Source organism: Somniosus microcephalus, chromosome 1 (assembly GCF_052327205.1).
Source record: "Somniosus microcephalus isolate GS21.2 chromosome 1, FLI_Smic_1.0, whole genome shotgun sequence".
NCBI classification, from domain to species: domain Eukaryota; kingdom Metazoa; phylum Chordata; class Chondrichthyes; order Squaliformes; family Somniosidae; genus Somniosus; species Somniosus microcephalus.
This window is the reverse complement of record NC_140987.1, coordinates 285,486,629-285,512,284: the sequence shown is the minus strand read 5'-3', so window position 1 is coordinate 285,512,284 and position 25,656 is coordinate 285,486,629. Positions and strand designations below refer to the sequence as shown.

Sequence of the window (25,656 nt, the reverse complement as noted above, 5' to 3'; positions counted from 1 at the left end):
GCGAGCGAGGGGGGAGAGGGGAGAGAGAGCGCGAGGGGGGAGAAGGGAGAGAGAGCGAGGGGGAGAGGGGGGAGAGAGAGCGATGGGGGAGAGAGAGGGAGGGGGAGGAGGGAGGGAGGGCGAGGGGGGAGAGAGGGAGAGAGAGCGAGGGAGGGGGGAGAGAGGAGGGGGAGAGAGAGAGAGAGGGGGAGGGAGAGAGAGAGAGAGAGGGGGAGAGAGAGAGAGAGGGCGAGGGGAGAGCGAGCGAGGGGGGGAGGGGAGAGCGAGCGAGGGGGGGAGGGGAGAGCGAGCGAGGGGAGAGAGAGAGCGAGGGGAGAGAGAGAGCGAGGGGGGAGAGGGGAGAGAGCGAGCGAGGGGGGAGAGGGGAGAGAGAGCGCGAGGGGGGAGAAGGGAGAGAGAGAGCGAGGGGGAGGAGGGGGGGGGGAGAGAGAGCGATGGGGGAGAGAGAGGGAGGGGGAGGAGGGAGGGAGGGCGAGGAGGGAGGGAGGGAGAGAGTGAGAGAGAGAGGGGTGAGAGAGAGAGAGAGAGAGAGAGAGGGGTGAGAGAGAGAGAGAGAGAGGGGTGGGAGGAGGGAGAGGGAGGAGATAGGGGAAGGGGGAGGTCGCACGAAAGATGAGCTGCTGAGTTTTAATGTTTTTTAGTGTTTAAGGTGGGGAAAAAAAGTTACATTTCAAGTTTTAAGAGGTATAAATTCTAGCTAAGTTAGTTCAGTTTAGTTTAGTTTTGTCTAGTTTAAGTTTAAGGTTAGTTTAACTTCGTTTAAGCACAGAAAGAAAAGAAGAAAAAGACCGCAAAAAAAGAGTGCCAAAGACGGGACCCGAAAAAAAAACCCCCAGGAAAGCAGAAAACAGAAAGAAAAGCCAAAGCAAAAAGACAGAAGAAGGAGAGGAATATACAGACCAGGGAAGAATCCGAACAGCGGCCGCACGGGGCCAGAACAGTGGCCGGAGTGCGACTCCTCAACGGAGGCCGCACGGGGCCAGAGCAGCAGCCGGAGCGCGGCAACTCAGCGGAGGCCGCACGGGGCCAGAGCGGAGGTCGGAGCGCGAGTCCTGAACGGCGGCCGGAACACAGGACCGTAAACCAGGGAAAGGCCAGAGGAGCCGGGCCGAGACGGAGGCCTGGAGACCTCTGAGGGAGAGGGGAGCAGCCCGAAGGCACCGTGAGGCAGCGGCTCCCAGACGCAGACAGTGAGTACGGGTCCTGGGGAGGGAGCCTGAAGCCAGGGAAAGGCCCGAAGAGCCGGGCCAAGACAGAGGCTCAGAGACCTCTGAGGGGGAGGGGAGCAGCCGGGAGACACCGGGAAACAGCAAATCCCAGACGCAGACCAGGACAGTGAGTACGGGGCCTGGAGAGCGAGCGAGTCCGGGGCCTGGGAAAGTTCGCGAGCCGAGAGAGGGAAACACCAAACCCGGGGCCCCAGAAAAGCTTATTCTAAGGTCAACAATAATTTCTACCTCTACACTACTAAAAGTGAGCGAATCAGAGGAGCCACAGCAGCTCCCGAGGCACACTGAGAGCAAACTCTTCCAGATTCCTCCCAACACCCAAAAAAATGCTAAAAAATCGCTCAAGCAAGACCAGCTGAGAGCAAAACCAGAAACTCTTTTTGCTGACTGGTACAGCAATGGGAAAAAAGTGTAATCTCATTTTTTACTCAGATCAGTCAGTGGCTTGGATCACAGCAATAAAATCACACTATACCAGGGTTAAGCAGGAAAGAACCGCTAATGGGTCCAAACTGAAATTAAGAAACCAGGGGACCCGGACAGTGCAAGCACGACTGTCAACATGTACAATAACGGAACAATATTGGTGCAAGGCAACCTCGACGACTTTGAAACGGCCTTCAAGACACTGAAAGAAATAACAGAGGGGAAGGAACAGCCCCAGAGTGGCTAACAGGGAAAAAGTGACTCGCACTCCCCCCCACCATTGCCAACTCACCAGGAGTAAATCAGCCTGGTCAGGAGGTGAACGAGCCACACAGTTCTAACCAGACACTCACCCCGGGGCCCCACAGCCACATGGTACGGTTGACCAACCCCAGCGTAATTACCAGGGAGGAAGCCACACCTACTCCCCCTACCACTTCCAGCTCACCAAAGAAGAGCAGCCTAGCCAGGAAGTGAGTGAGCCCTCCAGCACCGACCGGACACACACCCTGGGATCACACAGCCAGATACAACTAAAGGATAAATTTAACCAGTTGGAGACAGAGCTGGTTAAACTTAGAGAGGAGGTCCTTAAACTGAAACATGAACAAAAGCAAGAGAGGGAGAGATACAGGAGAGAGCTGAATCTACTTGGGAATCAGGTGAAAGAGCTGCAGAAAAACAAAGAGAGCCATAGGGGAGAGATAGCACCATTAGACCAGCAGCCAGAGGCTAGAGATAAGACAATACAGAGCCCGACTGAACAGCTGCACTCCCACACTGAACAACAGCAGCAGACACACAATACAGGGGGTGCCACACAGACCGACCAGCATACTGAAGCTCAGTCTTCCCCCACCACTGTGGAACCACAAGCGAGCCGCTCACAAGAGGAGCGCACACACCAGACACGACCACCCCAGTCCAACACACACAACCTATGAGTCCAGGCGAAAGCCACCAGACAGTAAACACCAACAAGGCTGACATTGTAATACTCATAGACTCAAATGGGAAATTTCTATGGGAGAAAAAGCTCTTCCCTAGACATATAGTAAAAAAGATCCGGTGCCCAACAACAGACAGAGCCCTGGAATGGCTGACCAAAACCCGATTAGGCTCCCCCCAACACATAATAATACACACTGGCACAAATGACCTAAAGGCCCAGTAGAAAGGGGTAGCAACATCGCTCAGAGCAGTGATTGAGAAGGCAAGCGATACATTCCCAAACACTAGAATCACTGTTTCCACAATATTGCCGAGAACAGACTTTAACAACAAAACAATTCGTGAGATAAATGTCAGCATAGCAAGAGACTGTGAATTAAAACACAACGTGCACCTGGCCCAACACCCCACCCTCGATGTGGAATGTCTTCACGACCAAGTCCATATCCACAGGAAACGAATATCGATCTTTGCTAAAGCCCTGAAGGACGTCGCTTTTAACCGGGTCCATACCCAGACTCCAGGAGGACCCCCCCCCCCCCCGACCACCAGAGATCAGCGGGGTACATACCAGGACTACTACAGAGACCACCACCACACCAACCGGGACCAGAGAGGATCCCCATGCACAACAACAATATCAGACCTGCACCACTCCTGTCATACAGGGGAACAGGACCGCCCCCAGCCAGACAGAGGGAGCGATGCACAGGGCGTACGCAATACCTCAGGCAGAGACAATCCATTAAGAGACACTAGGCAGACGTGCAGCAGCATCTACTTCCGCCTTATGGATCAGAAAATGAAAAAAAAATTAAGGACTAGTTACTAGAAAGAGTTGTAACCAAGTAGTATTAGCATTTATAGACAATTGAGATGATCTTTTTTCCCCCATTTAGACACGACAAACACATATCATTCTTTAACCTATCATAGTAAAAGACCAAACTTAACATGAAATCCTTATATCTTTCGACCTGGAATATCCAAGGTCTACGCTGTTCGGTGCTCGACGTGAAGAGTAGGACCCCAGAGTTCATAGATGAAACTAAAGATCTGGATATTATCATTTTACAGGAAACTTGGTATAGAGGAGAAGGACACACTGGCCGTCCCCAAGGGTACACAGAGCTGGTGGTCCCCTCCAATAAATTGCCAGGAGTAACCCAAGGCAGAGACTCTGGAGGCATACTGATTTGGTTTAAAACAGAGCTTAAGAATTGCATCAAATTTATAAAAAAGGGCGAAAACCACACGTGGCTCAAAATTGAGAGGGGGGATTATCTCTAACACCCAAGATGTTTTCATTTGCGCACTCTATATCCCCCCAATGGAATCCCCGTACTTTAAAGAGGACACCTTCTCCAACATTGAGAGGGAGATTATCCAATTCCAGGCCCAGGGGAACGTGTTGATCTGTGGTGACCTCAATTCAAGAACTGGTGAAGAACCAGACTTCACCAATAATCAGGGAAACAGTTACATATTCAGGAATAACCACTTCGATATCCCTTCCCATCCATACAGGCATAACTGCGACAAACCGACAAATACTAACGGAAAACAGCTCCTGCAGCTCTGTCAAAGCCTGGGTCTGTACATTGTCAATGGTAGGTTCATGGGAGACCTCCTAGGAAGATTGACCTATTGCTCACCTCTTGGCTGTAGCACCGCAGACTATATGATTACGGATTTGGACCCATCCTCTTTCAGAGCATTCACAGTCAAACCACAAACAACACTGTCAGACCACAGTCAAATTACTATGTATCTTAAAAAGACAGAAACAACCAACACAGAAACACAACCCAGTAAGCTGTACAACACCAAAATATCGTACAGATGGGCCAAAAACAGCACGGAAAAATACCAGAAAGCAATTAGCAATCAATCAACTCAAGCTCTCTTGGACACCTTTCTGGAAAACACATACACTCACAATAAAGAAGGCGTAAGTGAATAACCTAAATAATATTTTTGATAATTTGGCAACAAGGTCAAACTTGAAAGCTCGCAAGAACAAACCCAAAATAAAAAACTATGAAAAATGGTTTGACCCAGATTGCCATAACATGAGGAAAAAACTTAGAAAAATATCAAACCAAAAACACAGACAGCCAGAAAATGAGGAATTACGCCTTACTTATTGTCAGACACTAACACAATACAGAAACACACTCAGAACCAAAAAAGAGCAGTATATTAAGAATACACTCAGCTCCATTGAGGAATCCATTGATTCCAATTGTTTCTGGGACAACTGGAATACATTACACAAAAAACAACACGACGAATTGGCCATTCAAATGGAGACACATGGGAAAACCACTTTGAAAAATTATACCAGAAAAACACACTAAGGCCAGAGCAACACCAAATATGCAAAAAACTGGAATAGCTCGAAATGGCCATAAAAGATAACCAAAACCCGCTAGACTCCATAATAACAGAAAAAGAACTATTTGAAAAACTCAAGGACCTGTGACCAGGAAAAGCTTGCGGTGCAGACGGCATACTAAGCGAGATGATTAAACACACAGACGATAAAATGAAACTGGCTATCCTAAAACTCTTCAACTTGGTTCTGAGTGTCAGTTACTTCCCTGATATCTGGAACAAAGGACTCATAACGCCCATATACAAAAGTGGGGACAAAGTCAACCCAAATAACTATCGAGGCATCTGTGTAAACAGTAACCTGGGGAAGGTATTCTGTAGTATCATAAACAAAAGACTTATAAACTTCCTTGAGGAGCACAATGTCTTGAGTAAAAGCCAAATTGGATTCCTACCAAACTATAGAACATCAGATCATATCTTCACCCTACAGACCCTAATTGACAAACATGTTCATCAAAACAAAAGCAAAATCTACGCATGCTTTATAGATTTCCAGAAGGCTTTCAATTCCATCTGGCACAACGGTCTATTCCTGAAACTTATCGAAAGCGGGGTAGGGGGAAAAACATATGATGTAATTAAATCAATGTATACAAACAATAAATGTGCAGTTAATATTGGAGACAAACAAACAAAATACTTCCCACAGGGGCGGGGGGTGACGCAGGGCTCGCCCATCTCACCGACACTCTTTAATATTTACATAAATGAATTGGCAAAACGACTTGAACAATCTACAGCACCCGGCCTCACCCTACATGAATCCAAGGTTAAATTCCTCCTCTATGCAGATGACCTGGTTCTGCTGTCACCAACTAAGGAGGGTCTACAGCAGAACCTGGATCCGCTGGAGTCGTTCTGCCAGACCTGGGCCCTGACAATAAATCCCCAAAAAACCAAAGTCCTTGTGTTCCAGCAAAGATCCAGACATCAGGGACCCAAAATAAATTTCACAGTAGGAACAACCAAAATTGAACAAACCACTAACTACACATACTTGGGCTTAAAAATCAGTTCTATGGGAAATTTTCATCTGGCTGTGAATGAACTGAAAGAGAAAGCAAGAAGGGCTTTCTATGCCATTAAAAAATCAATCCAAATAGAAATCCCAATTTGCATTTGGCGCAAAATTTTTAAATCAGTAATTGAACCAATTGCACTCTATGGCAGTGAGGTGTGGGGACCGCTAACACAACAAGAATTTGCAAAATGGGACAAACACCCAATTGAGATCCTACATGCAGAATTCTGTAAAAGTATCCTCCGGACTCAAAGGAAAACCGTAAACAATGCATGCAGGGCAGAACTAGGCCAATATCCATTAATAATCACTATCCATAAAAGAGCCACCAAATTTTGGAAACACCTAAAAATGAGCAACCCCCACTGCTATCATTACGAAGCCCTGAAATGCCAAGAGAGGACCATAAAGAAGAATACCCTCAGTCAACTAGTCCTGGGACTCAGTGAAGTAACTACTAACACTACTAACAATAACCAGCCCCAGGACAGTGACAGCGTAACACAAAGAATTCGACCCAACACAATCGTCACTAAGCAAAAGGAAAAATATCTGTCATATTGGGCAGAAACAACAAAAACCCAAAACAAACTCAATTGCTACTTGGCCCTAAACAGACAATACAACATGGCTGATTACCTGACCATGGTAAAGGATAGCAAACTGAGAAAAACCTTGACAATGTACAGACTTAGTGAACATAGCCTGGCGATCGAAAAAGGTAGACACAGGCAGACCCGGCTACCAAGAGAGGACAGGATATGCTCTCACTGCAGTCAGGGAGTGGTGGAGACAGAGATGCACTTCCTCACAGCTTGTAGAAAATATCAGGGCATAAGGGAGAATTTCTACCCAAAATTCACAAAAATATGCCCGGAATTCAGAAATTTGAATGACGACCAAAAACTCCCATACCTACTAGGGGAACAGAGAAATTGTGTAACCTTAGCGGCACACTATGTTACAGCTTGCCATAAACAGAGGGCCAACCACTAAATATAAGAAAAGAGTATATATAAATTATATGAATGTATATTTATACACTCAGGGATATATCTGTTTATACACTGTATGGATAGATCTGTATTTATGTGTTCAACCACGAATGTTTTTCGATGCTTTGGCAACATAAGATGTACCTTGTCATGCCAATAAAGCGATTTGAATTGAATTGAATTGAATTGAGAGGGGGAGAGAGGGGGAGGGAGGGAGAGAGGGGGAGGGAGGGCGAGAGAGAGGGGGAGGGAGGGCGAGAGAGCGAGGGAGGGAGGGAGAGAGAAGGGGAGGGAGGGAGGGAGAGAGAGAGAAGGGGAGGGAGGGAGGGAGAGAGAGAGAAGGGGAGGGAGGGAGGGAGAGAGAAGGGGAGGGAGGGAGGGAGGGAGAGAGGGAGAGACAGACGGGGAGGGAGAGAGAGAGAGAGAGGGGGAGGGAGAGAGGGGAGAGAGAGGGGGAGGGAGGGAGAGAGACGGGGAGGGAAGGAGAGAGACGGGGAGGGAGGGAGAGAGACGGGGAGGGAGGGAGGGAAGGAGAGAGACGGGGAGGGAAGGAGAGAGACGGGGAGGGAGGGAGGGAGAGAGACGGGGGGAGGGAGGGAGGGAGAGAGACAGGGAGGGAGGGAGGGAGAGAGACGGGGAGGGAGGGAGGGAGAGAGACGGGGAGGGAGGGAGGGAGGGAGGGAGAGAGACGGGGAGGGAGGGAGGGAGGGAGAGAGACGGGGAGGGAGGGAGGGAGGGAGAGAGACGGGGGAGGGAGAGAGACGGGGAGGGAGGGAGGGAGGGAGGGAGAGAGACGGGGAGGGAGGGAGAGAGACGGGGAGGGAGGGAGGGAGAGAGACGGGGAGGGAGGGAGGGAGAGAGACGGGGGGAGGGAGAGAGATGGGGAGGGAGGGAGGGAGAGAGACGGGGAGGGAGGGAGGGAGAGAGACGGGGAGGGAGGGAGGGAGAGAGACGGGGAGGGAGTGAGGGAGAGAGACGGGGAGGGAGTGAGGGAGAGAGACGGGGAGGGAGGGAGGGAGAGAGATGGGGGGAGGGAGAGAGACGGGGGAGGGAGAGAGACGGGGAGGGGGGGAGGGAGAGAGATAGGGAGGGAGGGAGAGAGACGGGGAGGGAGTGAGGGAGAGAGACGGGGAGGGAGGGAGAGAGACGGGGAGGGAGGGAGAGAGACGGGGAGGGAGGGACTAAGGGAGAGAGAGAGACAGGGAGGGAGTGAGGGAGAGAGACGGGGAGGGAGGGAGGGAAGGAGAGAGACGGGGAGGGAGGGAGGGAGGGAGAGAGACGGGGAGGGAGGGAGGGAGAGAGAGACGGGGAGGGAGAGAGAGAGACGGGGAGGGAGGGAGAGAGAGAGACGGGGAGGGAGGGAGAGAGAGAGACGGGGAGGGAGGGAGGGAGAGAGAGACGGGGAGGGAGAGAGACGGGGAGGGAGAGAGACGGGGAGGGAGGGAGAGAGAGAGACGGGGAGGGAGGGAGGGAGAGAGACGGGGAGGGAGGGAGAGAGAGACGGGGAGGGAGGAAGAGAGAGAGACGGGGAGGGAGGGAGGGAGAGAGAGAGACGGGGAGGGAGGGAGGGAGAGAGACGGGGAGGGAGGGAGGGAGGGAGAGAGACGGGGAGGGAGTGAGAGAGAGACGGGGAGGGAGGGAGGGAGAGAGAGAGACGGGGAGGGAGGGAGAGAGAGAGACGGGGAGGGAGGGAGAGAGAGAGACGGGGAGGGAGGGAGAGAGAGAGACGGGGAGGGAGGGAGAGAGACGGGGAGGGAGGGAGGGAGGGAGACGGGGAGGGAGCGAGGGAGAGAGAGAGACGGGGAGGGAGGGAGAGAGAGAGACGGGGAGGGAGGGAGGGAGAGAGAGACGGGGAGGGAGGGAGGGAGAGAGACGGGGAGGGAGGGAGGAAGAGAGAGAGACGGGGAGGGAGGGAGAGAGACGGGGTGGGAGGGAGGAAGAGAGAGAGACGGGGAGGGAGGGAGGGAGGGAGAGAGACGGGGAGGGAGGGAGGGAGGGAGAGAGACGGGGAGGGAGGGAGGAAGAGAGAGAGACAGGGAGGGAGGGAGGGAGGGAGAGAGACGGGGTGGGAGGGAGGGAGAGAGACGGGGAGGGAGGGAGGAAGAGAGAGAGACGGGGAGGGAGGGAGGGAGGAAGAGAGAGAGACGGGGAGGGAGGGAGGGAGGGAGAGAGACGGGGTGGGAGGGAGGGAGAGAGACGGGGAGGGAGGGAGAGAGAGAGACTGGGAGGGAGAGAGACAGGGAGGGAGGGAGGGAGAGAGACGGGGAGGGAGGGAGAGAGAGAGAGACTGGGAGGGAGAGAGACAGGGAGGGAGGGAGAGAGACGGGGAGGGAGGGAGGGAGAGAGAGAGAGAGAGACGGGGAGGGAGGGAGGGAGAGAGAGAGAGAAACCGGGGAGGGAGTGAGATTGAGATGGGGAGAGAAAGGGAAACGGAGAGAGAGGGAGAGACGGGCACAGAGAGAGAGGGCAAGAGAGAGCGGGACAGTCACAGAGAGAGAGCGAGAGAGACGGGCACAGAGAGAGAGACAGAGAGAGACGGGGACAGACACAGAGAGAGAGAATGAGAGAGGGGGATGGGGACAGACAGAGAGAGAGAGAGACAGGGACAGACAGACAGAGAGAGAAAGAGACAGGGACAGACAGCGCGAGAGAGGGAGACGCAGACAGACAGAGAGAGAGAGAGACGGGGACAGACACAGGGAGAGAGACAGAGAGAGTGTGTGTGACGAGGACAGACAGTGACGGGGACAGACAGAGAGAGAGAGAGAGACATGGTCAGAGGGAGAGAGAGAGAGCGAGCGAAAGAGGGAGGGGAGGAGGGAGAGTGTGTGGGGTGAAGGTCCAGGCTTGTGTAGTTTGTTCCCGGGGACTGAACGGCGGCCATTCTTTGGAACAACACAGGTGGAGGCGCAGCACGTGTACAATAGCCGTTGGAAGGAGAATGAAGAAAACAATTTTTTGGCCCGCAGTGACATTTTAAAAAAATTGGAAAATTGTTTAAATCGGGAAAAAATACAGGAAAGTAATGATGAATGTCCTGCGGTAAGTTCCAGTTAAAGTTTGCCAGGTGTTGTCCCCTTTTTGAAAGAGTCTATCAGGGTTATTTGAGTCATGTTACGAGAGAGGGGAAAAAGTTTGTGTCCCTGTTTGTACCTCAGAGTCTGTGAGAGACAGCGGGAACGGCAGCAGAAAAAGAGGAAACAACATCTCCAAAACTGACCCCAACTCATCGCCAAGGCTGGGGTTAGATAACCTCACCGCCTTCTTAGTTTAAGCACTTTATTCACTTCTTATTTGAGCTTCATTTGGAATTTGTTTATTTTATTATTTTTTGTTGCATATTTAACGACAGCATTGAAGAGGGAAAGAGAAACTTTGGAGTAACTTCTTCTGTCAAAGCTGCAACGAGACTTGAATGAATTTAAAGAATTTTAATGAATTTTTCCCAAAAAAATGAGTGTTAGAAACACTTTTTTCCCCCTAAACTTTTGTATGATTTTGGAAGAAACAAACAAATCATTTTTCCCTTCATCTAAACAAGTTTCAACCAGGTCTTGAAGTCCATACGTTTTTAAAGAGGCTCTGAATTGCTTAAAACATTTTAAAATGGAAATTTCTCAATATTTCATTTTGAACAATTTACTGAAGTGAGTAGCTTTACACAAACATGCAACCATGCTGTTGAGGAGGGGAGGGCAGGGAGGATTTGTAGGAGTTACATACTTTATATTGATTAAAAAAAAAATCATTAAGATGTTTAGGAAGAGAACCAAAAAAGGGGAAAAACACAAACCATTTTATTTTGTCTGTCGTTCTATAGTCCAAACAAGTCTTAGGAATAATGTAAATATCGATTTCCCCTGAAACATGAGGGATGGGCTAATACATTGAAAACTTTAAAATTAATACAAATTGTACGAATAGATATGCCTCTTGCAGCTCACCTTGGGCTGTTGGATTGCTTGTCGATGCATAACCGTGTAACTGAGTGACCTTTCTGAAATGTTGATGCATTATTATGCAGTTCTTTTATATCCCAGTCATTTCTGACAAGTAATTAAAAAAAAAGTTTGTACATGACGAGCTAAAAGCTTTTAATTAATTCTACCGTAAACAAACTTGCAGACTGGGCCTGTAAATGACATTAATTTCAATATAGATAAGTGTGAGGTGGTGCATTTTGGTAGAAGGAATATAAGAGTCTTTTAAATAGGGTAGAGGTGCAAAGGGATCTAGGGGTATAGATTCACAAATCATTAACAGTAGCAACGTAGGTTAAAAAAACCATAAAAGTGCAAATAAAGCACCGGGGCTCATTTCTAGAGGAATAGAATTCAAAAGCAGAGAATTTATGTTAAACTTGTATCGACCCTTGTCTGATTGTCTCATGATTTGAGATGGTGGAGTGGCATTATGGTATTGCTGAATATATGCTTTTAAGTGGTTGCTGTTGCAAAATTTGCCCACGGACAAAAAGGTCGTGCTCAAAGGAGTTCGTGGTCCGCTCAGTACAAAAAAAATTAGAGGCAACATTGGTCATGAGCTAAGTTTGAAGGGGGTATCCCTTGTCTCCTATGAGCCAGCCCTTAAATCTGGTTCCGAATTGGTCTGGAATGTTGGACTGCTGCAGTACAAAAGCATTATGACAGCGCCCAGGGAATCTGGTGCACAACTGCATGAACCTCTTGTGGTTGCGTACCAACTGTACATTGATGGAATAAATTTCCTTGCAGTTGATCAAAATTCATGGTAGATGTGTTCCTCGGATTGCCAAGCGTGTGCAATCGATAGCACCCTGTACCTGTGGGTTGCCAGGCAAAGAGTCGAATGCGAGTGCTCGCTCATTCTGGCTATTGTCATTGCAGTGGAAGTTGACATAAGTCAACACCCTGGTAAACAACCAGTATACATTTATGGGCAACCGACTGAGAGGTCTCCGGTGGCACACTGGAAGGAGCCAGAGGCAAAGCAATTGAGGGCTGTGCTGACTTTGACCATGCGTGGCCACCAGGTCTAGCAGGGAGTAGTTCTTCTTGAAGGATGCTGCAGATGTCAGTGACCACCTTGCCGTCTCAATCTGAGCATGTGAAAATATTGCTCTTCAGATAGGTCAAGGAAGCTGACCCTCTGTTGATAGACCCTCTGTAAGAAGTCACACAACACCAGGTTATAGTCCAACAGCTTTATTTGAAATCACAAGCTTTCGGAGCGCTGCTCCTTCTTCAGGTGAAGTGGAGAAATGCATAAAGACACAGCTTATATAGTCAGAGAATCATGTCAGATGTTTACAGGTAACCTTTCCAACTGCCATTTATCACACCTCGGCAGAGAGATAATCACAGCAGTCAAAGGTGTGAATGGTGTCCAAACAGGTCAGTCAGGGAAACATTACATCAAAGAACAATGAGGTGGGGTCACAAGGGGTCAAATATTGCAGATGCTGGGGTCTGTATGAAAAACAAAAAAACAGACAAAAACTTTTTTTTTGGCTGGAAATCACAGCAGGTCCGGCCGCATCTGTGTAGAGAGAACAAGCCAATGTCGACTCGAGTCTGGATGACCCTGCATCAGGTGGGGTTACATGTAGCGTGACATGAACCCAAGATCTCGGTTGAGGCCGTCCTCATGGGTGCGGAACTTGGCTATCAGTTTCTGCTCGACGATTTTGCGTTGTGTGTCTCAAAAAAGAAACCAGAATAAAATAGAATACCTGCTTGAACTTTATAGTGTATGTCATAAAAATAAACAGATCGGTGGGAGTTATTACAAGGCAATAATTTAATTGAAGTGTTAATGGGTGGTTATAACTACTCCAGTTTTGCTTGTGGTTTATAGGTAGAGATGTGCTGCTGCTTGTATGTTCGTGCCATCATTTTGAATGAGCACAGGTTGAGCAGACTAGCTGGATGTTTCAGCCCACTTGCAGTGTGATTTCAATTTCTATGCAATGTGAACCTGTGATAAACACAGGCTTTTTATTGCTTTTCATCTCTCCTTTTCTCGTTATAAGAAGGGAGCAACTGCATGAGAAAATCAAACCCCCAATTGTTCTGTGTATAAAATAAAATAAATATATAAAAAAAAATTCCCTGATGAAATTTTCATTTTACTTAAAGAGAAGGAAGCACACAACCTTTTAATTTTGTGATATTGCTTGCAGTTAGATATATTTTAGTGTTTTATGATTTACTTTTGCAGTTCAAAATGTTCCGCGCTATTGATACATCAGCATGTTTGCCACCACATGGTAAAAGGAAAAAAAGGAAGTTTGGGGACAGCCTTACCGCTCCAGTTACAGATATTGATCCTTCGCAGCTACAAGCTAGACTAATCTCCACAGCACCAAAACAGCTTAGTCCAAATCCTCTTGCTTTGAAGTTTACAAGGAACACAATGGCACAGGAAAAAAGAATAGCAAGAGAGCAGCCCTTGAAACTGCAACCATTGGTAGGTGCTAATGCATTATATATCATTAATTAATTAATGTAAGGGCGAAGGTAGCTCTGTCTATCTACCTTTTATTTATAAACTTCACTCCTGCAGAGTAATATCATTGCTGCACATTAAAATGCGAAGCTGACATCACAAAGCACAATCATCTGGTTTCCTTGAGCAAAATAACGTACAAAGTTATTCATTAAAATTCATGTAAGTAATTTCTAATCCACTATAATAAGTGTTATAAATAGACTATGATATGGACATCTAGTAGGATGATCGTAACTGACTTGTGGTTTATAATTGGACGGCTATTGCATTGATGGCACATAGTGGAGACAATACAGCATTGTGCATGTATTAGGTCCTTGTCAGAAATTTGTTTAAATCAGGATAGTATGTAATTATATGAATTGTGTGTGCATCAATGGACACTAAATGACTTATTTACCAAATGCAAATTACCAGCAGGGAGACTTGCCTGTCAGTTGCACATATCAAGAAATCATGGGCATTCAGCATGTCTGTGACTTCTGGATACTTGTGGCCGGCAGGAGATGTTCCTTGCTGGTAGTGTGCATTCGTAAAATTGGCCCTTTAAATGAAAAAAGGAAAGGTAGTTGCTAATACAAGTAATATTAATGAAATACTAGCATGAAATGTTGAATCCAGGTTAGTAAAATTTGACAACTGCAGCATAGTGATTGTGTGTGAGACCATAGATGGCCAGCAGTGAGTTACAAAGCAGAAGTTGAACGGGATGTTTTTGAAATACTCACTCTTATAATACACAGGCCTATTAAGTCTCACCCATTTGGAGTGAGTGACTTATTTTGATGTTTCTCACTCTTAAAAGCAAACACTGCTCCATATAAGAACATAATAAATAGTTCTAACTTTTATCAGGCCATTTGGGTTATCAAGCTCATCCATCTAATATTTCAACTCACCCAGCCTAGCAAACAACTGCATCTTAAACTCCCCTACTGTCTTTGTTTGCACTATATTATCTGGTAGCTCATTCCAAATATTGATCACCCTTTGAGTGAAGACATTTTTGCTACGCTGTGTTAAATTTGCTTTTTACTAATTTAACTTATTTAATTATTAACTCTGTTCTAGATACCTGATTGATTTTAAATTCATATTCTGGGTTCCCCTTATGTATACCAATTAATGCTTCATAGGGTAGACATACCAATTGGCAAAGTTCATATGCAAATGCTTAATGTACTTGTAATACATTCCTGTGTGTGCTATTTTTGCACAGGTAAAATAAATAAGTTAATATCCATGTAAAAGTAGTATTTAGTATGAGCGCATTAAGTATTTGTTTGAGCTTTGCCGAATGGAATTTATATATCTCGGCGAGCGGGTCCCTTAATCTTTTTTCTCTAGGCTACAGAGCTTTAGCTTCTCTAATCCTTCCTTATAGCTCATGCCCCTGGGGGGGATCTTCGCAATCAAAATTATAGAAAATATTCTATGAGATCTCATCAGTTCATCATAAAGTCTCACCCTAGGGCACGATCTTGCCAGCCCTGGGGAGGCGGGACTGCCGGGAAAATGGCAGAATCTGGAGGTGGGTGCCCAACCCGCCTCCGTGCCATCTTGCCAGGAGGCGGGTAGCCGACCCACGCCAGGTCCCGTCTCCTTGGAGGTGGGCAGGGGATTAATGCCACTTATCTGCCAGTTAACAGGCAGATAAGAGGATTATCCCCATTTTATTCACACAAGTGCAGGCTCCCCAAAGGCTCCGAACCCCGCCAGGGTCACCGAGGTGAGTAGTGGGTCTGCGGGGGTCGGAGGTAAGTGATGGGTGCAAGTGTGGAGAGGTGAGTATCTGAGGTAAGTGGAAAGTGTTAGTAAAAGTTTACTTACCTTTGTTTCTTCCAGCAGGCTTAAAGAGATGGGTATGCCGAGAGTCTCGCACCTCCGTGGCATAGATGACAGATGGCCGCTGCATTCTCCAATGCAGCAACCATCTAATTTCTGCTAAATAAAGAGATTTGATGAGTCTTGAATTCAATAACTCATCAAACTACAGCGAATGTCAGTGTTTGACAGCTTCAAACTTTTGACAGATGAAACGTCATACGTTGGCATTCTCTGTAACCGGCTTTCCCTTAATTGGCCTGCTAAACCCGCTGGGCAGGCTTAACCAGGTCAATCAAGGGAAAATAATGTGGGTTGGCCAGAAGTTGATGGAGGCGGGACTGAAACCCGACAAGTGGGAGTCCTGCCTCCAAAAGCTCACCATTGACAAAATCCAACCCATAGAATCGTTTCAGCACAGTAGGAGGCCGTTTGGCCCGTCGAGTCCGTGCCGGCTCTCTGCAAGAGCACTTCAGCTAGTCCCAATCCCCCACCCTTTCCCCGCAGCCCTGCAAATGTTTTTCTTTCAGGTACTTATCCAATTCCCTTTTGAAAGCCAAGATTGAGTCTGCCTCCATCACCCTTTCAGGCAGTGCATTCCAGATCATAACCACTCGCTGCGTAAAAAAGTTTTTCCTCATGTCGCCTTTGGACCTTCTGCCAATCACCTTAATTCTGTGTCCTCTGGTTCTCTACCCTTCCGCCAATGGGAATAATTTCTCTATCTGTCTAGAACCATCATGCTTTATCAAATCTCCTCAGTCTTCTCTGCTCTAAGGAGAACAACCCCAGCTTCTCCAGTCTATCCACATAACTGAAGTCCCTCATCCTGGAACTATTCTTGTAAATCTTTTCTGTACCCTCTCTAAGGCCTTCACATCCTTCCTAAAATGCGGAGCCCAGAATTGGACACAATACTCCAGTTGAGGCTGAACCAGTGTTTTATTAAGTTTCATCATACTTCCTTGCTTTTGTACTCTATGCCTCTCTTTATGAAGCCCAAATGCTTTTTTAACTGCTTTCTCAATCTGTCCCAGCTCCGGTCCCACTCAGGTCCACTGCATAGACTTGTTCTGGCTGTGTATCCCAACATTTTATTGGCTTTTTAAATTGATTAAATAAGTTTGCAATCTGTCTTGCTCTTTTTGAATCTAAATATCACTGCTTGAACTAATGCAATCTTGAGAAGCATAAGTGTATAAGCCTGGAGTTTCCGCTAGGTGTTCGCCTGAAATAGGCCAAACCAGCGCAAAAGATCGCAGAATATTCAGCGCAACTTGAGTTTCCGCAATCTTTTGCGCTAGTTTAAAAAATATCACACGAAGCTGGCCCGTCCACAAAACTGGCCACTCCCCCAGCTAGAATTAATCACTGTGGCGAGTTTCCGCTAATTGCACCCGTTTGCGGGCTTTCGAGGAGGCTCTTCACATCAAGCTTTTTTTATGCGCAAGGACACTAATAGGCACATTTTAAAAGCTTTGAAATATTTAAAGTATTTAATTTACTCACCAAAAACTAGTAAAGGGTTCTGTACAGTTGTTTTTAAAGTCATTTTCAATTATTTAAAATCGGGTTACTCACAGGTGGTGAACGAGATACTCTGATTTAAAAATGCTTATTTTTGGTGATAAACCCATTTTCAGCTGTATTAATAAAACTGCATTGGGTTACCACACTATTTTATAATGCAAAAACAATTGCATTCTAAGATATGCAAATGAGTTTGAGTGGTAACGAGCAAAAAAAAAAATCACTTCTGAAAATCAGCGTAATTTTGAGTGCAATTTGCGCCTGGATTGGCGATTGTGCCCAAAGCAGAAACTCTTGGCCATAATGATTACTTTTTCCTAAGAATATTTAGCTTTTACTATTATGTGCCAGACATAGCAATAAGTAAAAATAGCTAATAAAGATGCTAATTAATCGAGAGTTAAAAGTACATGGTATCACACAAATTTTATACACCTAAACTGCAATGTAGTATTGCCAAGCATTCTGATAACAATTAACAGAAAATACTTGATACATTTTAATTTAGTTTACACTTTTTTAAAATTAATTACTTGCAATTGACAGGGCTGGACAGACTGGATGCAGGGAGGATGTTTCCCCTGGCTGGGGGCTCTAGAACGAGGGGTCACAGTCTCAGGATACGGGGGTAGGACATTTAGGACTGAGATGTGGAGAAATTTCTTCACTGAGGGTGGTGAACCTGTGGAATTCTACACCACAGAAGGCTGTGGAGGCCAAGTCACTGAATATATTTAAGAAGGAGATAGATTTCTAGACACAAAAGGCGTCAAGGGGTATGGGGAGAGAGTGGGAATATGGTATTGAGATAGAGGATCAGCCATGATCATATTGAATGGCGGAGCAGGCTCGAAGGGCCTATTTTCTATGTTTCAACCTTGCGTATCTGAACTATAGTTCAGAACTTTGCATTAGGCCCTGTTTCCTGGGACGAGTGCATAATCTAGTGTGACACTTCAGTATGGTACTGAGGTAGCTCTGCAGTTTTGGAAGTGCTATCTTTCAGCTGAGACGTCAAACTGAGGCCTCATCTGCCTATTCAGGTGGACATAAAAGATCCTACAACACCATTTGTAGAAGAGATGGGGAGTTCTTCCGGCCTTAACCAACATTTATCCCTCAATCAACACCTCCAAAAGCAGAATAACTGGTGGTCAGTGTGATATGTAGGGACGAGCTCAGTAGAAATTGTCTGCTCTGTTTGCCTACAAAACAACAGTAACGACAAGCCAAAATTAATTCATTAGCTGTGAAGCGCTTTGCAATGGCCTGGGAACGTGAAAGGTGCTGTATAAATGCCAATTCCCACAAGTTATTTTAAACTATTAGGAATATTATACTTTATACTCAATACATCAATAAGATTCCGTGCAATCTACTTGTTAATGTACTGTATCTGCTTCAATTCTAATTCTGTGTTAGTGCATTTCTTATTATATTAGAGAAAATTCCCTAAATGCCACTGTTGTGTAACTGCAGCCTATACTGAAGAAGTACCAAGATCGCAAACAGCCAGAATACATCTACGAAAAGAATAGAGAGCAATTGATAGCTGCGGGATGGCGTCCACCCAGTGTACCAAAAAAGCGCTCACGACTTGCTACTTTAGATTCAACCACACCTTTCCAACGGCTGCCAGAACTCTCAATTGACTCTCAAAAGAAACAGGTTTGAACAAAGTTGTAAAAATATGTACTTTTTATTCTATTTTTTCTTGTAAATTGCACTCCTTTTGATGTACCTAGCCTCAACATCTCTGCTGTCAGGAGAGCATTTGTTATGCTCTTATATTGCTGAAATGCACCTGCATGATTTGCCAATTGATGCTGATGACCATACATGCATTACTCTCCCCTCCAATTTTTTGCTCCTCTTTTGGGAAAACACTGAAGCCTCCATTTAGTGCTTCCCCATTTTGCATAGCTCAGCTTGGGAGCTTGACAGAATAGGAATTTAAACTACATTTGTCCTCGTTTCATGGTTCAGTGCCATTGCACTGCTCTGTAATAATATATAATTTGACCTTATCCAATAGTAGCTTACAGTTGACTAAAGAAAAATAATTGTTTTTCAATATCTAAATGATTGGGCCTTCAGAAGCAAATTGTTGAACTTTCTTTTTTCCTACTTTTTCAATGATTTATTTTCTTCTGGATATGTGGAAAAACAAATCCCTGGATGATGAAGACAAGAGAATTGATATACATTGGGTTGTTAAAAGGATAACATGAGCATTCATTTAAAATAATTTAGTCATTATATAATTCTCTATTGTGAATGTGTGTTTTGGAGATATATCCACATTATCCTCTTAATATTTGATTTGTTTTATTGATTACAGCTTCAGTGAAAAACTTAAGTAGAATTTGTAAGTTAGAAGCAATTTGCTCCTTTGTCAAAACTCTACCTTTAGAAAATGACCTAAAGATAGACAAAATGAGATTGATGTCTTTATATTCAATTTGCTATTGAATGGAACTATTTTAATTTTAAACACATTATTCATATTACACAGATTGACGTGGACTCATGTATAACGCCATCTCCACCACCATTGAAACAACCCAGTGTTGCTCTGTGTAGGACAAGTTCATGCATGAGAATGATTTTACCTCCAGCACTGGCATATAGATCAGCGGAAGATGTCATCCAGGAAAACATACAAGATCCTTTAAAAATCATTTCAATAATTCGGAAGAATAAACATCTGGGATTTTTATACATGAACTATAATGCTCCCAAATATTCGATTAAATATGACTTTTATAATTTGAGGTACAGTCTTTAATTTTTAACATTGCTAATTTTGTATTTGTATTTGCAGTACCTAAATCTATCTATATATTCCTGTAATAAGTATATAATATATATAAAATTGGTGAATAATGTTCACTTGATCTTTCTCATTGACTGATACATCACTTGGTAGCATTCTCACCTCTTGAGTTAGAAGGTTGTGAGTTAAAGACCCTAGATCAAGACATGAGCACATAATCTAGGCTGATGCTTCAGTGCAAAACTAAACGAGTGCTGTATTGTTGAGGTTCTGTCCTTTGGATAAGACATTAGGCCGGAGGCAATTACTTTATGCACTTAAGGTCCCACAAAGAGTAATATGACGAATGACCAGTTAATCTGTTTATGGTGCTGTTGGTTGGTGGATGGAATATCGACCAGGATACTGGGTGAACTGCCTTCTGTTCTTCAAGTGGTGGCATGGGATCTTTAACATCCACCTAAACAGCCAACCAGGCCTCAGTTTAACCTCCTTATCTGAAAAATGGGACTTGTACCAATCCAGCACTCCCAGTGTTGCACTCAAGTGTCAGCCTAGATTATGTGCTCAAATCCTGGAGTGGGGCTTGAACCCACAATGTTTAAAGTGCCTTGAGACATTTCTGAGAGACTTAATAAGGAAATGCATGTCTTCTTTCCATAGTAACCCCAGGACAATTCTATTTGGATCACATTCCAGCAGTTAATTACAGGACCAATCTAATTGTTTTGTATTTGAGTGACGGGGCACTGGGTGGAAACAAATCAAAGTAGGCAAGGTTAGGGCAGGATTCATATGTTTTGTGTTTTATAACCGTTTCCAGGTAAGTGCCATATGTCTTTGAGGGTTGTGATTGTTCCTGTGAACCAATGGGAGTAAAATATCTAACCTGCCAATTAATCCCTGGGATTACAATACTGGAAAGTGTGAGGTTATGCACTTTGGCAGGAAAAATCATAGAGCAAGTTATTATCTTAATGGCAAGAAACTGGAAAGTACTGAAGTACAAAGGGATCTGGCAGTCCTGGTGCACGAAACTCAAAAAGTTAGTATGCAGGTGCAGCAAGTGATTAAGAAGGCCAATGGAATGTTGGCTTTCATTGCTAGGGGGATAGAATATAAAAATAGGGAGGTATTGCTTCAGTTGTACAAGGTATTGGTGAGACCGCACCTGGAATACTGCATACAGTTTTGGTGTCCATACTTAAGAAAGGACATACTTGCTCTCGAGTCAGTACAAAGAAGGTTCACTCGGTTAATCCCGGGGATGAGGGGATGGACATATGAGGAGAGGTTGAGTAGATTGGGACTCTACTCATTGGAGTTCAGAAGAATGAGAGGCGATCTTATTGAAACATATAAGATTGTGAAGGGGTTGGATCGGGTGGATGCGGGGAAGATGTTCCCGATGATGGGTGAAACTAGAACTAGGGGGCATAGTCTTAGAATAAGGGGCTGCTCTTTCAAAACTGAGATGAGGAGGAACTACTTCACTCAGAGGGTGGTAGGTCCATGGAATATGCTGCCCCAAAAAGTTGTAGAAGCTACATCATTACATAAATTTAAAACAGAAATAGACAGTTTCCTAGAAGTAAAGGGAATTAAGGGTTACGGGGAGCGGGCAGGAATTTGGACATGAGCCTAGGTTCGGATCGGACATGGCCCTGTGGGTAGCGGAGCGGGCCCAGGGGCCGTGTAGCCTGATCCTGCTCCTATTTCGTGTGTCTAATTCTGTTAGATTCAGGAGATGGTTCTGTGATAGTAGATTGGTGGTTAGGATCAGATCAGCCATGATCTTACTGAATGGCGGAGCAGGCTCGAGGGGCCGATTGGCCTACTTCTGCTCCTATTTCTTATGTTCTTAACCACATGACCATAACAAGGAATAAGACCAGGCGTCTGTGCAGTGACTCTAAGCTGGGTCCTGATTGAGAGCCAGGGTGTGGCTATTTCCGCCTTTGGACTTTGGAAGACCCTGCCCCGTCACAAGACCGTATAGATAACTTTGACCCATGGCTGGGACCTGCCATGGACCCTTGATAATGAGAAAAAAAGATAGAAAGACTTGCATTTATATAGCACCTTTCATGACCACCGGACGTCTCAAAGCGCTTTACAGCCAATTAAGTACTTTTGAAGTGTAGTCACTGTGGTAATGTGGGAAACACGGCAGCCAATTTGCGCACAGCAAGCTCCCACAAACAGCAATGTGATAATGACCAGATAATCTGTTTTTGTTATGTTGGTTGAGGGATAAATATTGGCGAGGACATGAGGGACAGAATTATTATTTTTTTAACCTGGCAAAGGAGGCCGCTAGAGGCTGAAGGGGTCCGCACCTCCTCCAGGCCAGCAGACATCCATAAACATTTCAGTCGCTTTGGCATGGGGGCATCCCAGTGGCCCTGGTAATATAGTGTGCATTACACCCCTATTGTTATAGAACTGAGTATCGTCTAACACACACTGAGCAATCCCATGGAAAATCTGAGAGAGATGCATGAGAGATCGACTAGTGAGATTACAATAAACAAATGTTCTAGTTTTGTGTCACAAAATGCCAGTTCGTGTGCTTTTAGCATTGAACATGTAATTAGTTCTGCAAGTTCCAATGTCTGCTTAGCATGAAACCCATAATACTGTAGATTTCAGCGCATTTCCAAATTAATCCATTGCATGTTATAAAACATCAAACTAACCCTTTAATTTGCAGAAATGAATTTGAACACTTGATTTTAGCCCAGTGGGACATTACACTTTTTCCCATTATCTGATCTTTCTTTTCAAAAACTCTACTTTCGACCCCTCTTTCCTTGATAACTACTGCCCCATCGCCCTTCCCCCTCCAAGGCCCTTGAACGTATTGTTGCCTCCAAACTCATGCCTATTTCTCCCACAACTTCCTATTTGAATCGCTCCCAACAGCCTTAACTAAAGTCACAAATTATATTCTTTCTGACTATGACGATTGTGCATTATCCTTTATTGTGCTTCTCAACCTCTCTGCTGCCTTTGACATGGTTGATCACACCATCCTTATAGGACTATCCTTGCTTGGTTCCACTCTTACCTATCCAACTGAAGCCAGAGTATTTCTAGCAACAGTTTCTTTTTTCACCTCCACAGGTCCCCATAGGATCCATCGTCCACAGGGACGGGGTCATCTTCCAGATGTATGCCGATGACATTCAGTTCTACCTCTCCACCACTTCTTTTGACCCCTCCACTACTTTTATGGTATCAGACTGCTTGCCTATTATCCAGGCTTGGAGGAGTCTTAACTTCCTTCAGCTAAACATGGGAAGACTAAAACCATTACCTTCACCCCCATCACAAACTCCGCTCCCATGCCACTGAATATATTACCTTCCCTGGCCATTGTCTCAGGCTACATCAGACTGTTTGCAACCTTGGAGTCCTGTTCAACCACAAGTTGAGCTTCCGCCTCCATATACTTTTCATCTCACGGTCTGCCCACTTCCAACTCCATAATATTATCTGCCTCTGCCCTTACCTCAGCCCATCCGCTGTTGAAACCCTCTTCCATGCCTTTGTTGAGTTAGACTTGATTATTCCAATGCTTTCCATGCCAGTCTCCCATCCTCCACCCCAGTAAACTCTTGCTGATCCAAAATCTTCTGTTCATGTCCTATCCTGCAGCAAGCCCTGCTTACACAATACTCCCATCCTTGCTCACCTACAGTGGCTCAAGTCCCCTAATGCTTCAGATTTAAATTCTTGTTCTTGTCTTTAATTCCCGCCATGGCATTGTCACCCCTCCATATCTCCATAGCCACCTGCAAAGTCTCCATTCCTCTGAATCTGGCCTCTTGTGCATTCTCCCTCTCTTCACCCCACCATTGGCAGTCATATTTTTAGCCGTCTATTCCCCACTTCTGGAATTTCCTCCCTAAAACCGTAACTTCTCTAACTCCCTCTCTTTCTTTGACTCTCCTTAAAAGACCCTCTTTGTCCCTTTAAGACTTTCTTTGCCTTAGCTTTTGGTCTCCACTCCTAATCTCTGATTCTTTGACTTGGCGATCATTTCATGAGTTTTATTATTGCTGTGACTGTTTGACATGATATATGCCTTTTTTTTGTTCAATATTACCATCAGATGCTGCTTTCCTAAATCTTTAAGGCTACTGCCCAACTGTAAGGGGAGAAATTTGACTTGTGCCTAAAACGGGAGCAAAGTCTGCCGAGCAAATCCTCTCCACGCCGCTCTGAGGCCCGACTCAAATTTGGCTTCAGGCCTTAATGAAATGCAACTAGCGAGTTGCAGGTGCCAAATGGGTGACCCACTGCAGCTTGCTGGACAGGGAGGGCGGGAAATTGGCCAGCTATCACATCGAGCCAGCTTGCATGGCGAAGATAGAGGTGATTCCGGGGCAGCAGACTGGCATTTTTTGTGGGTCCAGGAGGACCACTCCTGCTTCTCCTTGGCCCACAAAAATAAAAACTGAAAAGTTCTTGGCCTCTTTTTGAGCAGCCTCCTGCAGTCCCTTTAAAGACTGTTGGTTAGGCCACTCAAGACCTGGTACAAATAGATGGAGCATGTGTAGCACAAGTACTTGAATTTTGCATTTGGGTTCCTGCAACTGGCATAGGATCCTGATTGATATCTTTAAGGAGCCTAATGCCTGTTTGAGATGTGGCCCGAGCCAATATATCTTCAGCGCACTTCTGGTCCAGATCTGGCGCGACAGATCACGATGCAAAATTTGGAAGCCTAATATCTATTTTACAGGGACAAAATGGGCGGCTGCAAGTTGAATTACTAGGTTTTGCAACACTGTCATAAATATCTGTATGGGAAAGAAAACAGTTTTAGTAAATCACTATTTTACTAATAATCTGGCTGAATTTCATTAATGTTTATTAACTTATTCGATTTGAATCTCAGTACTGTTGAATGGTGAAAGGAGGTTGAAGAAGGGAGAACTAATACTTTCCATACAGCTATCCTATTAGAAAAGTTAGGTGAAGTGCTTTCTATAGGAAGCAGGGAAAATCTCTCTTTCATATATTTCCAGAGAACCATACAGCAGTATTGTCAGAGGCCTAAGAGATGGTTCAATCAGAATGACACCTAAAGAACAGAAAATATAAATAAATATGTAAAACTAGAATAATTCTGAAAGGAATGTAAAAAAGGATATTAAAACTATAAATGCTGTAGGTGCACATCAGGTTGATTAGCATCTGAAAGTGAAGTATAGATTAATGTTTTGGAGCTCTGGTGATAGGTTCTATCTGAAAATTTAACCCATCCTCCTTCAATGCTGATGGAACCGCTGTGCACTTGCAGATTTTTATTTAAGGTCTTTAGCATTCGTGATTTTTCTTTTTAATCTGATCAATGCAAATAATAATAATTGGTGAGATCGGAAATGCCAACCAAAGAATCAATTGCTAATATCATGCTGAACCTAATGTATATTTTTTAGTGTTGTTGCCTATGAGGATATCAACGAAAATGACTATTATACGATCAGCCAGAATGGAGTTCTCCACATGAATAATGAAGATATTGATTTTATAGAACTGGACCGCTGGGAACAAGAATATTTGTATCATAAGAAACTTATTAAGATTCCAGTGTTTTCACTCTTTCGCAAATGGAAGGCCTTTACGGTCTGGCGAAAGAACGTACGTTCCAAGAAAATCATCAGCTGCCGCAGAGCATTGCAGGACAACCTGTTCATAGTCAACTCAGTGAGTATCAAATGAAACTTTTTATACAGGGTAATTACCCAAGCATATGCTTCTCTAAGCATTTAGTCCAGATGTGCTCAGCGTATATTGAAATGCACTTTATTTCACATTAATGTAACGTATTACAGTGTTTATATTAGAGCTGGCCAGCTGTAATTACATTGACTTGCATAGAACTTTACAACACACTAATGGGTCCTTCGGTCCAACAGCCGGTCTATGCTGGTGTTTATGCTTCTCCCACCATACTTCATCTCACCCTACAAATCCTTCTAATCCTTTCATGTACTTATGTAG

The 25,656-nt window shown here is 45.1% G+C and overlaps 1 protein-coding gene across 3 annotated transcripts in view; it reads left to right on the top strand.

The window, feature by feature from the left end:
* The window catches only part of dnah6 (dynein, axonemal, heavy chain 6), a 1,317,984-nt gene that overhangs the window by 519,546 nt on the left and 772,782 nt on the right, over positions 1 to 25,656 (top strand). For 2 of the 3 annotated variants that reach the window (XM_085993630.1, XM_085993647.1), the window contains exons 2-6: positions 770 to 1,190; positions 13,221 to 13,469; positions 18,345 to 18,533; positions 19,381 to 19,640; positions 25,092 to 25,359. In XM_085993630.1, coding sequence (XP_085849756.1) covers positions 13,227 to 13,469; positions 18,345 to 18,533; positions 19,381 to 19,640; positions 25,092 to 25,359 — 960 coding nt within the window. In that variant the 5' untranslated portion in view covers positions 770 to 1,190; positions 13,221 to 13,226. The remainder of the gene's footprint in view (positions 1 to 769; positions 1,191 to 13,220; positions 13,470 to 18,344; positions 18,534 to 19,380; positions 19,641 to 25,091; positions 25,360 to 25,656) is intronic. The other variant, XM_085993638.1, reaches the window with a different exon arrangement.